At 50.3% G+C, this 12,585-nt stretch overlaps 1 protein-coding gene across 1 annotated transcript; it reads right to left on the bottom strand.

Moving 5' to 3' along the window:
* Nucleotides 1-5,723: 5,723 nt before the first annotated feature.
* Nucleotides 5,724-10,154, bottom strand: MB (myoglobin). Its single transcript, XM_009881873.1, is given in 4 exon segments — nt 5,724-6,017; nt 6,019-6,101; nt 6,798-7,020; nt 10,001-10,154. Coding segments are annotated over 4 exon segments (462 nt in total). The 5' UTR covers nt 10,096-10,154; the 3' UTR covers nt 5,724-5,956.
* Nucleotides 10,155-12,585: the final 2,431 nt, after the last annotated feature.

The following is a 12,585-nucleotide window of genomic DNA, read 5'->3' as shown; positions in this document are numbered from 1 at the left end:
TAGTAAGGGTATCAGCTGTGGGAATTTTCCACCCCTTTGGTTACAGCTGGGATGCTGGAATTTAGCTTGAAGAAGGAAACAGATAGACAGGTTGGGGGAGGACAGAAGACAGATAGAAAAACTTCAATGGATATAAGCGTAAGCACCCTTACTTGCGCACACTGGGAAGCAACAGGAGATCCACAAGTTAAGCATGGAGACATAGAAAATTAAGTGCTAATAATCCAGAAGGTCTTCCACCCAAAGCTATTCTGTCACTGCAACATTTGAACCTGCTTTAAGGATAATCTAAAATAAGACTGGGCACCCAGCAGCTGCATTCATACTGAGCTTTCCTTGGAGAGGGGAAATGGGAAACTGGCATAATTTTTTTTAAGCTTTACTCCAGACATAAGGCTGCAGCTAAGATATGCATGGCAGTATTAGCTTTAAAGTAGCCTTCTTGAATACCAATAGTAGCATATCTACAGCCCGCTTCTCAGCCCTACAACCTGGGGAAATTCGTAAATCCCTAGACAAAGCTATCTGTGTTGTACTCATTTTTAATACCAGACATAGTTAACTGGAAAACTGTTTTGGGGTCATGTCCTACTGCTGGATTGCAGGGTAGTCATACCAGCAACAGCCTCCTCTCACCAGGTCTGGGCAAATCCAGTAAACCAGCCCCACAACCCCGTGACATATATCCAAGTCAGTGCCTTAAATGAAGCGGAATAGCCTCACATCCAGGTTGTCCCCACTGACCTCGCCACACTTGCATTTGCATGGGCATAGCGCAAGTGACCATTCAACCAGGTCAGGGCCACTGAACTGCTGTTTCTCGCAGCGTGACATGCTTTGCCTGGGACATGGGGGGGGAGGATGGAGACTCCAATACCCTCCCCATCCCAAATACACATTGCCTTGTCCACCCAGCTACCCTCTATGCTGGCATGCCCTGTGCCAGGGCTTGCCTTGCCCAGCAGAGCCCCAGACCTGCCTCTGTCTGACATAGCTGACCACAGGTGGTCTCTACAGGGCTGCAGGGTAAGGTGGAGGCAGTCTGTTCTGTTTATATATTTACAGGGGATGAAAGCCAAACTGGGAAAGGACTTTGGTACAGTGCAGCCAAGTGACTATAAAGTACTGCTTTAAAAAGCCACAAGGTCACCTTTACTGACATTTGGATAAGGATTTTATAGAAGTCACAGGACTGGGAGATGGGCTTGTTCCTATGATCACAGGGGAGGGAAGGATTTACGTGCTGGTCAAGAAGGCTGCATTGTTGTGACTCTTTCATGTTCATAAATGCTCGTTTATTACCCTGTTGGATAAAAGAGACTGATTGGGATTTCTCTTCTGATGTACTGTAGTTCCAGGTGGCTTCCTTGACCCTTCCAGCACACCTTCATAAAATTTAACAGCCCCCTACTTACCAGTACTCTCCAGGTGCCATGTCCTTGCAGAGTCTGTCTTCGCTCTTGGTTAGACCTTAGCAAAACTCAGTTTCGTGGCCAAACTTCATTTAAGCACAATGTGAGAACTAATATATATCATCCTCTCAAATGAATAACCAGCACACAAGCACGCTGGAATCTGAAAGATATGGATAGAGGAGCTTTGCTAATAATGTGTGTTGTGAATCTGGTGCTTTTGTATAGATATCCATATGTGTGTGTGTCTGTGTGTGTGCTCAGTCTGAGAAGCAGCACAGACTCAAATTGTTAAGTCCTGTGCAGCCTGAACAAGCGAGGATGCAGCCTTGAGCAAACCTGAGAGGAATGAGTCGAGGAAGGAGAAGGACATGCTCTGATGCCATGCACCTTCTGGAAAAAACGTTACAGGCAAGTCAACATCAAAGAAACACCTGGCTCCACCACTGGCTTCTTTTCCTCAGTGGCTTAGCATATAGGGCAGGTTTTGGCCAGGTGGTAGAAAACATAAGGATCATGACAAAAATAATCCTCATCTGAAAGCATGTGGCATAGGCGAGAATTTGAGTCTCCTTATTAAATTACAGTGTCATACAGACATTGCATCCTTTAGGCACTGTCTGTGCTTCAATACCCAGAAACCAGACATATCTGTTTAGTGACTATGATGTGGACTGGAAACTTCCCTGCCCTTTCCTCACATTAGCCCTGCAGGGAGATGCAAACTTGAAGAATGCCACAAGCTTCATGCTAATGTGCTAAATATTTAACATAATTAGTCACTGGAGCCCCTTTCCCCTACTGAGGTTACCAAGAGACAGATCATAGGATTAATAGTATGGTTCCCAGCACTTGCTCCTTGATGCCACTTGACGTTGGCAGGTGTATTAGAGCCAGGCAGGACCAGCAGGCAGAAGTAAGGACAAGGGAGACTGGCAGCACAGCCCGCAGTATTGTTGCACCCTGGCTGGGGCTGACTGCCTCATTTGCACAGCGCCTGGGAAGCGAGGTCCTGCTCCCTGCGTCGGAGATCCTGATGAGTCGCCGGCGTCTGACACTGAAGCCCGAGAGAACGCAGACAGGTCATTGGCTCGGTGCCATGGCGAGCTCTGCCGTGCAATGGAAACCGCAGCAGTGGGAGAAGAACAGTATGCCAAGTGCCAAGCAGCAAGGATGTTTTTCAGCCTAAGGGCGGATGCAGGTGCATAACCTATTTGCTGCCAGAAACAGCATTATTAGTATAAAAGAAATTGCAGGACTGCATGGAAAGCATAGGACAGCCATAATCTTGACCTGCCTCTAGTCAGCATGTACGTGCTGGGGCAAGGAGGCTGGCAGCCACACAATCCACGTCCCATCATGTGACCAGGAACGTGTATGTGACACCAAATGGTGCTAAAAGGGAGGGGGGCTGGGCACAAGCCCCTGGGACCCATCTTCTTTATGCAAAGCTCTTCCTGGAAAGGATGCAGGAAAATTTCTGTGTTTACGCCGATACAGTTTATCTCCACTAAGGGACTTTGTCCCATATGTGAATCAGAAAAGCTACATGTGCTAGTAGCACAGTGGAAAGGGTGACTCCAACAAAAACGCTGAATCAATATTGCATGGAGCTGAAAAATCCTTTCTCCACCATTCCCCTTCCTCTAGGAAAGTCCCCCTGTCCCTGAAGGAGGGGCTGTTGCCGGAGGTTTATAGACTCCCTGTGCGGGAATTACATATATCGCTACAGTAAGTCAGAACTGCAGCCGAGGGCATACTCGGTACCCAGAGTAGCAAAGGTGCAGGTACGTGGATTTCACTGCAAGCATCCCAACCCACTGAACCTGCTGGAGATAGCTCCACTGTTGCTGCTGTCTGAACTTGCTGGTTCACCTCAGCTTGCATATCTTCACTGGGTCACGGGCACAAACAGAAATCCTACATCAGGCCCCACATCTGACCAGCGCAGGTTTAAGGATGGTCCCTACTGCACTGACAGAGGGGGGTACGGCAGGCAGATCAAAGGGTCAGTGCTCCCAGTGGACTGATATTTATTCCAGACACCTAATAACCAGTAGCTAGGCGCCACATATATGCAAATACTCCCTCCTCCACCACATTGCCCTACATAAAAATATTCAGAGATGGCTGCAGTCCCACTCAGACTGACAGAGGCAGCTGCCTGTGCAGAGCTTTTAATCCTAAAGCACAGCCTGTTGTCACTGGCAGGAAATCTTATTGTGTTGGACAGGCAATCCTAGACCTTAATTAAATAGGTTGCCCTCCCCACAAAGCCAGACAGACTGGGCTGGAGTCAGACGAAGCAAGTTGCTTAAGCCAGGGACCACCTGGCTGTAACTTCATCTAGGTGACAGCATATGCTTTTGTGACCCTCTCTGAAAGGTTGAAACCCCAAGCAAGCTCCCAGAGGTAAAGTGAGGATTTGTAAAGAGCAAGAAATCAGAGATGCTCTGTTCTGGGAAGGAATTCATTCCTTCTCCTTTCAGAGACTGCAATTTTGTGACCTTTGCCCTGACCAAAGACACAGCAGATCACGCTGGTTCAGGACTGATTTTTAAGGGAGCTGGTGGCTCCTCCTCCATCTCCATTGCACACAGTGTAGCAGGGAGTGCTTCGAACCAGACCCTGCAAGTAGCTCCTGATACTGAGCACCTCATTTTTCTTTCTCATGCTTGCCCTCACACTATCTCTGTGAGATAAAGGCGCATTACTTTCTCCATACCAGAAAAGAGCAGCCGTGTCGACTCCACGCATTTCCCCTAGCCACGACCCAGCTGCATCCCACTGCTGTGCCACGATGTGACCCTGCCATGAATGCTCCCGACCCTGTGCATATATACTGAAAGACAGCACGCTGCTCCTCCACCTTGCTTTCTGCATGGAGGCAGCTGGAGTGCGTATGCCAGAAGAGACTGCAGCACCCTACTGCTACGGCCCCGAGCTGCGTGGTGGGGATGGAGGAAGAGGAGGGAATGAGGACCCCAGTGCTTGCTGTGGGCTATAACTGCCCTTCTGACTAGGTCCAGCCAGAGAAACTGCACAATTCCCGGAGAGCCAGCTGGTCCGCTGTGAACCTGGGTGTCAGGTCAAGACTTTGTACTCAAAAAACCCTTTTCAGGCTCCAACCATTTCTGACTAACCCTTGGGGAAAACGTGGCCCTCAGCCTCTCCCCCATCTCTGTGAATCAGGTCACTTGTACCTCACCGCAGCACCGGGATGGGGAGAGGGCAATGGGCAGAGGTAGGCACCTTGCTGCTGTGTCTGTCCCTTAAGGTCCCCCACAGGACATGGGTATACACCTGCAAACACAGTGCAGCACGCACTGCAGAGGCACCTCAGCAAAAATGCAAAATGGTACAGAGACCAAAGCTTGGGTCTTGAGAGCATACACTGCTGTTGCAACCTTCGTTCTGGGTTAAGCAGCCCTGTTTTCCATTGCCCCGAGGGAACAACGCGCTGTGCTGCTGCTGGGACGTGCTGCCTCCCCATAAATAAGCAAAGTGCCTTCCCTCACCACATTCCCCCAGCACAGCAGTGGCCATGGCCTTTAATCAGGGAGCGCTTCTCTCAGCTCCGAGGCACTGAGTCTAGGCTGCTGTTTTGCGCTGTGAAGACACCAGTAACCAGGTCATGACCCCATGGTGACACCGGAGTGCCCCGAGTCCCCTGGCTGAGACAGATGCCATGTGCCACTCAAGGCATGGACTGAGACCGCAGGATGCGGTGCAGCTGGATACATACGCAAAGCGCCCTTCTGCCTTCTCCATCTCCTCCACTTCTCACTGGAGTGCCTGTAAAGCCAGGAGCAAACACACGACACTAGTGCAGGAATTTTTATTTTCTGAGAAACATGTACTTTACTTCCCAGTGCAACAGAACTGCGGATGCGTAGCAGCAGAAACCTATGGATCACAGGGAGTACTGCTCCTTAGAGGTTTGCTAACATGAGTTTAGCAACTAATGCAAGTTTCCAAGCTGGCAGACCCTGGACACTGACTGACTGCGTTCACCCCTACAAAACAAGGTAATACTGTGCTGGAATCTGTCCACAGTAACCTGCTAACAGTCTCACCTGTGGGAGGAATGGGACACTGTGTCTCTGATTTCCATCCTGACATCCCTTTCATACCATTTGAGTCATCCCTTCACCCTCTCATTCACCACACTCCTCAACAGTCCCCTTGTTCCTCCACATCCCTTCATCTCTGGCCATGCCATTCCCCTCTTGGATGAGACTGGGTTTTGGGGAGAGAGAAAGAAAAAGGGGATAAGGATAGGCAGAAGCTCACAGATAACCTCTTACATTATTTTTCCTAAAAAGCAGATTATTTCTCTTGTATACGTGAAGCCAGGAAACAACGGTTTATCATGGATATCACTCTGCGTGCCTCTATGCTGCCTGGAGTGACTCTTGGCCTCTCATCAAAGCTTTCCCACACATCTTGGATGGCCAATTGTGAGATGTCCAAAACAGTGCCGGGGAAGCTATTCTAAGATGCATGGCCAGGCCTCCATCGTGGTGTCTCTCTGTGCGTATGTGCTAACCCTGGAAACCGAACTCCTTGTACTTGCTGGCCATATCGTTTCGGCAGAGCTCCAGCCTTCTTCAGCTCAGCCTGGGCATCAGCCCCAAAGTCTGCAGAGTGTTTTTCGGCAATGACCTTGATAATGACTTCAGAAATGAACTGTGAGGAAGGAAAGAGAGAGAGAAAAACAGAAGGGACAGTCAAGGTTTATTTTCAGAAAAGCCATCCTAAGAAATAGGTTGCAGAGCCTGGAAATATCTCCGAGCTAATTCAGTAGCCCTTCCCGCGGCCTCTGGAGAAACAGTGAGGTCTAGCTAGCAAGGAGCCTGGGCTGGGCAGAAGAACTGGGCTCTATTCCTAGCTCTGACGCTGATCTGCTTCATGACCTTGAATAGATCATGGCCCTTCCCACTCTTTGTCTGCCTCATCCGTTAAGGCTGAAAATTCAGGCCCTGTGTTTTTACAACACTTAGTTTTGTGGGCCTTGGTCTCCAATGGATCCTCCAGGGCTTACTCTAAAATTGTACATCCCTCGTGTCCAGCCACTGACAGTTCTTATGTAATGTAGTTTCCCAGGCATGCAGAGGCGGCATGGGCTAGATTATTATTGTCAAGGGTTGCTCAGACTGCATGTGGTGTTTGGAATGGGAAATCTAAACTTGGAGGTTCACATACCATTTGCATACCGTGAGCCCTTTCTGTGCCTCCTCCTGCCTGTACACAGAGACCTCGGACTTGAGGGAGAGCTCACTGAAGTCCAAGCAGCCATCAGTAAATAAAAGCGCAACTCTCAATAGCTGTCTTGCACACATTCAGTACACACCAGACACCAATATTCCCTGCCTTTTTCCATACCTCTAGATATTTGACAGGGATTTTGTGCTTGGTGGCATGGGTTTGAGCCAGGGGCTTCAACTCTGACTCATGATTACCCTTCTGCTTCAGGATTTTGCCTAGCTGGGTAAGGACAGTAACTCCATGTTTCTTCAGATCTTCAGAGCCCTTCATCTGATCAGGGGTCTTCAGGCCTTTGAACTTTTCAAAGCGATCCAGGGTCTCGGGGTGATCCTGAAAGAGCCTGTGGACGAAAGCAGAAGGACTTGTGAGACTTGAGAGAGCTGTCATCCAGACCAGAGCTGAGGTCCAGCTGCTCCAGGTGTTGCGGAGTATTTGGACAGGCAAAGGTGTGATAACCCGCTTCCCTCCCAAACAAAATCTCTTTGCTAGTCCTTGCTAGTAGAAGCTACTTTAACCTGGGAACTCTGACAATTTAGTTCTTTTCCAAATCACCACCATTCACAGTCACTCCTTTTAGCATGTATATAAGCCAGGGAAGCATCTGACCCTACTCTGAATTTGGTTTCAGTGTTTTTCACCCTTTGGTGGGTTGTTTCCCAGCTCAGCCCAGCTGCCAGCACTGTGGTTCCTCCACTGGGAACTGCAGTACCTCTGAGAGTCCTTGGGAGCGAGTGGGTAAGAAGACCACGGGGCCTTCAGGCATGTTGGTGCCATGCCATGTAGCGCTATACATAGACACTCTGATCCCAAAATGGAAATTAAATCAAGAAAGTGGAAGGGTGGCTAAAAGCCAGGCTACTGTTGTCCCCTCTGCTTCCTCCCTGCTGCATTTCCTAGGAGACAGGATGCAGACACCGCTGGCAATCAAACCAGTAGGAAATTTCACTCTTTTCCCTGCCAGAGTCCTAGAGCCGGGGTGAGAAGGGGACGCTGCCTGCCCTGATTATTAGGAGCAGTCTAATAATCAGGTGTTAAGAGACATCAGCTCTCTTGCACAAGTTTATTTTCAGGTATTACACCCTCTGATGGGCATTATCCAACCAGTTGAAGCACCAGCGACAGCAATGTCTGTTTTTACAGCCAGGACCCTACAGCTCACATCCGTGAAGCATCTCACCCATGTTACCTGCAGCAGTGTCTGCAGCTCCAGCCCAGGACCTCAGCCATGAAACCAGCCTCCCTCTCACGGCACACTTGCTCTGCCCTCCGGGGGGGAGCGGGTGGGTGCTGGTGCTGGGACTACTGGAACTTGTGTCCCATCTAGAACTGGACCTTCCTCCTAAATATGTTGCCATGAGGGCCAGGTTCTCCACTGTATGAACTAAGTACAGGTTAAACTACACTAACAAACACCTCGAGCACGTGGAAAACACTAGCTGTTCTGCAAAAAGATTTTGTAAACGATTGACCAGCCTTTGCTGGCGTTTCATTTCAAAGGTCTCCAAAGAATTTCTGTACTCTACCAGGTGCTCAGCACACCACCATCTGCCTTTCCTTTTTTCCTGTATCTTGCCATGACACTGGTTGTGTCCCATGCAGAGAGATGAAAAAACCTTGCACCTTGAAATGGGATGGAGTTATTTCTAAAAATCTCCCTCCATCGTGTCTGGCTGAATCAAGTCTGCCAAAGCTGATATATTCCCAAGACTCTTGAAAAGTCTTCCAAGGAGTATATTTTTGTTTTCTTTGGAAAACATACAGTTAAATCAGTATTTTCTAAACATATTCCCAGGATATGACATCTACCTAAGAAGTCTTTAACAGTGCACACGCAGGCACATTTCTAAACTAAGACCTGCTGGGGTTCCCTTGCCTCTCTCCTCCCTCAGAAATCCCTTGAAGGGACAAGAAATGACCTGGGTGGCCTGGGGAGCACAAAGTCACAGGGGAGAAGGGGGTCATCTACTTATTTAATACCATGCTCTGCCCTGCGATACCTGTTAAGAAAAATGGTATTACCTTTTCAGTGGGAAACTGCTTTCAGTGTCTTGTCCCACTTCCAGAACCAAAGTAGCCACCTCACACAGCCGGACTGGTGGGGAGGGCTCGGGTTCCTGCTACCCCTCCAGCATGCCTGTTATGGACTGCATGAGGGGAAAGCCATCACATTGCCACCCAGCTGCCCCCAACCCTTCCTCTTCTTCAAATGGCAGCTGAATTGGGCCATGATAAAGAAGGTAAATACACCAGCTCTCTGCTTTGCCTCATCTTTGAAAAAGCTTTGAATGGACAGTGAATTTGCCTGGTGGTGTGGGCTTCTTCATTTAGCCGTGCTTGAGATAGGAACCCCTCCCCTGGAGTGAATGCCACATCCCCACTGCTCTCCTCAGTCTCCATGCCCTTCCAGGACACTGTACTGCCCACAGGCTGAGGATTTGGAGAGAGTGTCCTCCAAGCCTCCATCCCTGCTGGTCTTTAAGGACAGACTGGGATCCAATGCCCACCCAATGTCATTTCCCACTCTGCAGCCCTGAGATCCCTCCCAGGCTGCGTTTCTGTGACTCGCTGCTGGCCCCCGGGGTGTTCCCCACTTGGGGGACCAGGACCGCAGGGACAGCATGGAGGCAGGGGTCCCCTCAGATGGAGGCATCATGAGCACTCCCACTCTGACACCAGAATAATGGAGGAGGGAAGCAGAGGGAAGGATGCGTCTCGTTTAACACCCAGACCTCAAATTCGTCATCAGGAAGTGGACCAGTGTTACCACACAGATTTCTGGCCAAAAAGCAGGACGGGCAGGGCTCTGCCAAGTGAGACTAAGGTGGGGAGAGGGAAACACTCAAGTACTTCACAATTAATTTTACTGAAATCATAGATTCCGAGAAAATTGTCACAGAGGCGATTTTCCTCTCCTCTCCGTCCCTGCCTCCCCACATCCTTGCTGCAGAGCATCTGAAGGTCCAGGACACACAATTCGCTCCAGCATTTCTGGCCGCGGTGCTCGGGCAACGATGATCTGAAGCAGAGCTTTGCCAGCAGAAGCAGAGGGAGTGACAAAGTCCCACCATCTTTTGGAAGCAGCCCTGGCCTGCTCCTGCACCCATAGACAGTTGGAGAGACAGAAGCACAGCCGCTTTACTCAGTGAGTAATTTTTAACCCAGAAACCATAGCAATGGAAAACCCACCACCCTACTACAAAGAAAACAGGCTGTTGAAATAAACGCTGCCAAACACGAGCCCCCATACTAAATATACACATTCTTTGGTCTCGCATCAAAAGCTCTCAGCTTTACTCTTAGGATGGAAGCTTCTTGCCTACCTCATTAAAACTGCATGCCCATGGCCGGCGAGGTCAGACTCCACCTTTCCCCAGACGGTCAGGACCTGCTGCCATTCCCCATCACTGAGCCCCATGGTTCACTGAAGGCAGGTCCCGAGTGCTCGCCGCAGCCGTTTGTCTTTCCCCAAAGGGTGGCTGGAGAGCTCACACGTAGGATTTATAGCCCTTGCTCACAGACCTACACCTGTTAATCGTCAGCTGGACATCTTGCTCTCTTTCAGGCCTGTCTAACCTAATCAGCCTCCCTATTTTTTTCTCGGAAGCTATTTTGGGTCAGGTGCTATTGTGGGCGCTACCGATGGCATCATTTCTGCTTTTCGTATTGGACTGGCACATGTCCCACTCGAGACAGAAAGGCCACTGCTGAAACACTGTGCCAGGAGCCTGTCCTGGCTTCCCAAGGACCCAGAGACAGTGTCAAGATGTATGGCAGGAGATTCCTGAAGAGCACTGTCATCTGCAAGGCTGCTCCGCCTCCCTCTCCCCCAGCCTGCCAAAGACAGGCAGGAGAAGAGACCAGGGTGGTTGGTAGCATCAGCTCCATTGCTCCAAAGACCTTTTCTTTCTCACGCTGAGCTCGCTCCCCTTTTCCCCTGGGGTAACGCACACCATTTACAAATAGAGAAGAGCACAGTGATAGAGGAGACGTCCTCAAGACCCAACTGTATCCAAAGTGGCCTGGGCAATCTCCTCGGTCTTTGCAGCAGGGAGGAAGGGGATAAAAGCTATATGGGACCCAGTTACCCCGCACCTTCCTTCCAGGGTCCTTTTGCCTGCCTCGCCGAGGAATGCCCAGGATTAGCTGCTGGCTGAGGCTGGATCCCGGAGCCAACAGACGTACAGCTGAGCCACCAGGCCAGAGACACAAGGACACAGCAAGGCTTCACCCAACGCGCACCCAGCCAGGGGTTAAGATCTCTGGCTGCCTCTGTCAAGCCAAATATCAGTGTCGGAGGAAAAGCCATCGGGGCTGACAAACAACATGGGTATGCTTTGGGACACCTCCCAGCCTTTCTCCTCCAGCCCCATCAGGACTGATAACGACCTGGCACACCAACGGGGTGATTAAGCCCTTCCAGGGGGTGACTGTAGTCAGAGCACAGCCTGATAACAAAGCCCAGCTAGCGCGGCTGTCCAGAAGCATGCCTCTGGACATTTCCAAAGGCGCACACGCTGCTGGCCTCAGCAGGTGGGAAATGTCAACCGAGGGCTGCAGACACCCGCCTTGGGGCTCAGAAGAAGAGCACGCCATCCCACGGGCCCTGACACAGTGCTGCAGGACCTGAGGTGCATCGCTGCCTCTGCAGGCACCCACTCGCTGCAACGCAGGAACAGTGTCCCTGCAGCAGCCTCGCAGGGGGAGGGAAGTGTCCATGCACAAGGGGAATTGGGCTGTGGGGAGAACTGAGGGACAGAGCCTCACACCCCTCGGTAACACACAGGTGTAAGGGGAACAGTGTGGGTAAGAAGAGTGGCAGAAGCCAAACGGAGGTGTCAGCTGGCCTTCAAGCCTAGAGGCAAGGGAATTCTGGCAGGCATCTGTCAGCCAAGTCAACCTGTGACCCTGCAAGTCTCCTCTCTCCTCTATCCACCACCTTGCTTCACATCCAAAAATCCACATCCTAAACACCAAATTTCATCCCGGTTTACCTGCTGAAACACCAGGCTGCTACCAATTACCCAAACTAAGTTAAATTCATGGAATAGAGCTTAGGACCCCTCCAGCTCATTCCTCGGGTTGTTCTCCACAACAACCGGGGGGCTGAGACAGGAGAGATGACGTACCTACAGCCTCACTCCCCACGTACTTACAGCAGCAAACAAGCATTTGCACCATCCCAGGCTCGGTCTTGGGTAGGATCCTGAATACTGACCTTACTGTTTTACACGAGTTTCAGACACGACAGAAATGCGCTCCTGGTAGACGAGAGGCTGCTGCTTATGCACCGAGCTCTGTCATATTCCCCAAGTTGAAACTACTCAGTTGCCATAATAACTTCATTTGAAGCCGGTCGACTCTCCACTCTCTGTAGTTTTCCCCAGGGCTGTGAAGCCAACAGTCTCAGTATGGACATTAATGTTAAATGGTCAGAAAACTTAAAAAAGAGTGTGGGATGCTATATTGCCTTTTTTTTTTTTTTTTTTTTTCCCCACAAGTGAAGTAGTAATGAAATGAAACCATAAGCTCTTCTCCCTAGAGCTTAAATAAATAGTCTGTGGGAATACTAAAAGCTGTATAGCGCACCAGACAGCCCCTCAACCCTGCAGCCCCGAAAACGACACATCATTTTAGTACCTACAGGCCTCTCCTCTCCCCTCCTCGGGGCAAAAATCCATCACTTGCATAATCATCTCAATAAACGCCGACTCCAGAGAGCCAACATATCGGCTTCCCCCTTTAAAAAAAGCGCCGGGCGATTGAACCGACCCGTTTCCAGCAGCGCTGGCCGCAGCGGGGCCGGGCTGACACGCGTGGCCGTGAGCCTGCAGCCACGCGTGAGGCGCTGGCGCCAAACGAGCATTAAAACCCATCGTTAATGCTTTTGGCCGCTTTTTGGGCTGCA

This window comes from Charadrius vociferus, unplaced genomic scaffold (assembly GCF_000708025.1).
Source record: "Charadrius vociferus isolate BGI_N301 unplaced genomic scaffold, ASM70802v2 scaffold413, whole genome shotgun sequence".
In the NCBI taxonomy this organism is placed as follows: domain Eukaryota; kingdom Metazoa; phylum Chordata; class Aves; order Charadriiformes; family Charadriidae; genus Charadrius; species Charadrius vociferus.
This window is presented reverse-complemented; position numbering and strand designations above follow the sequence as displayed.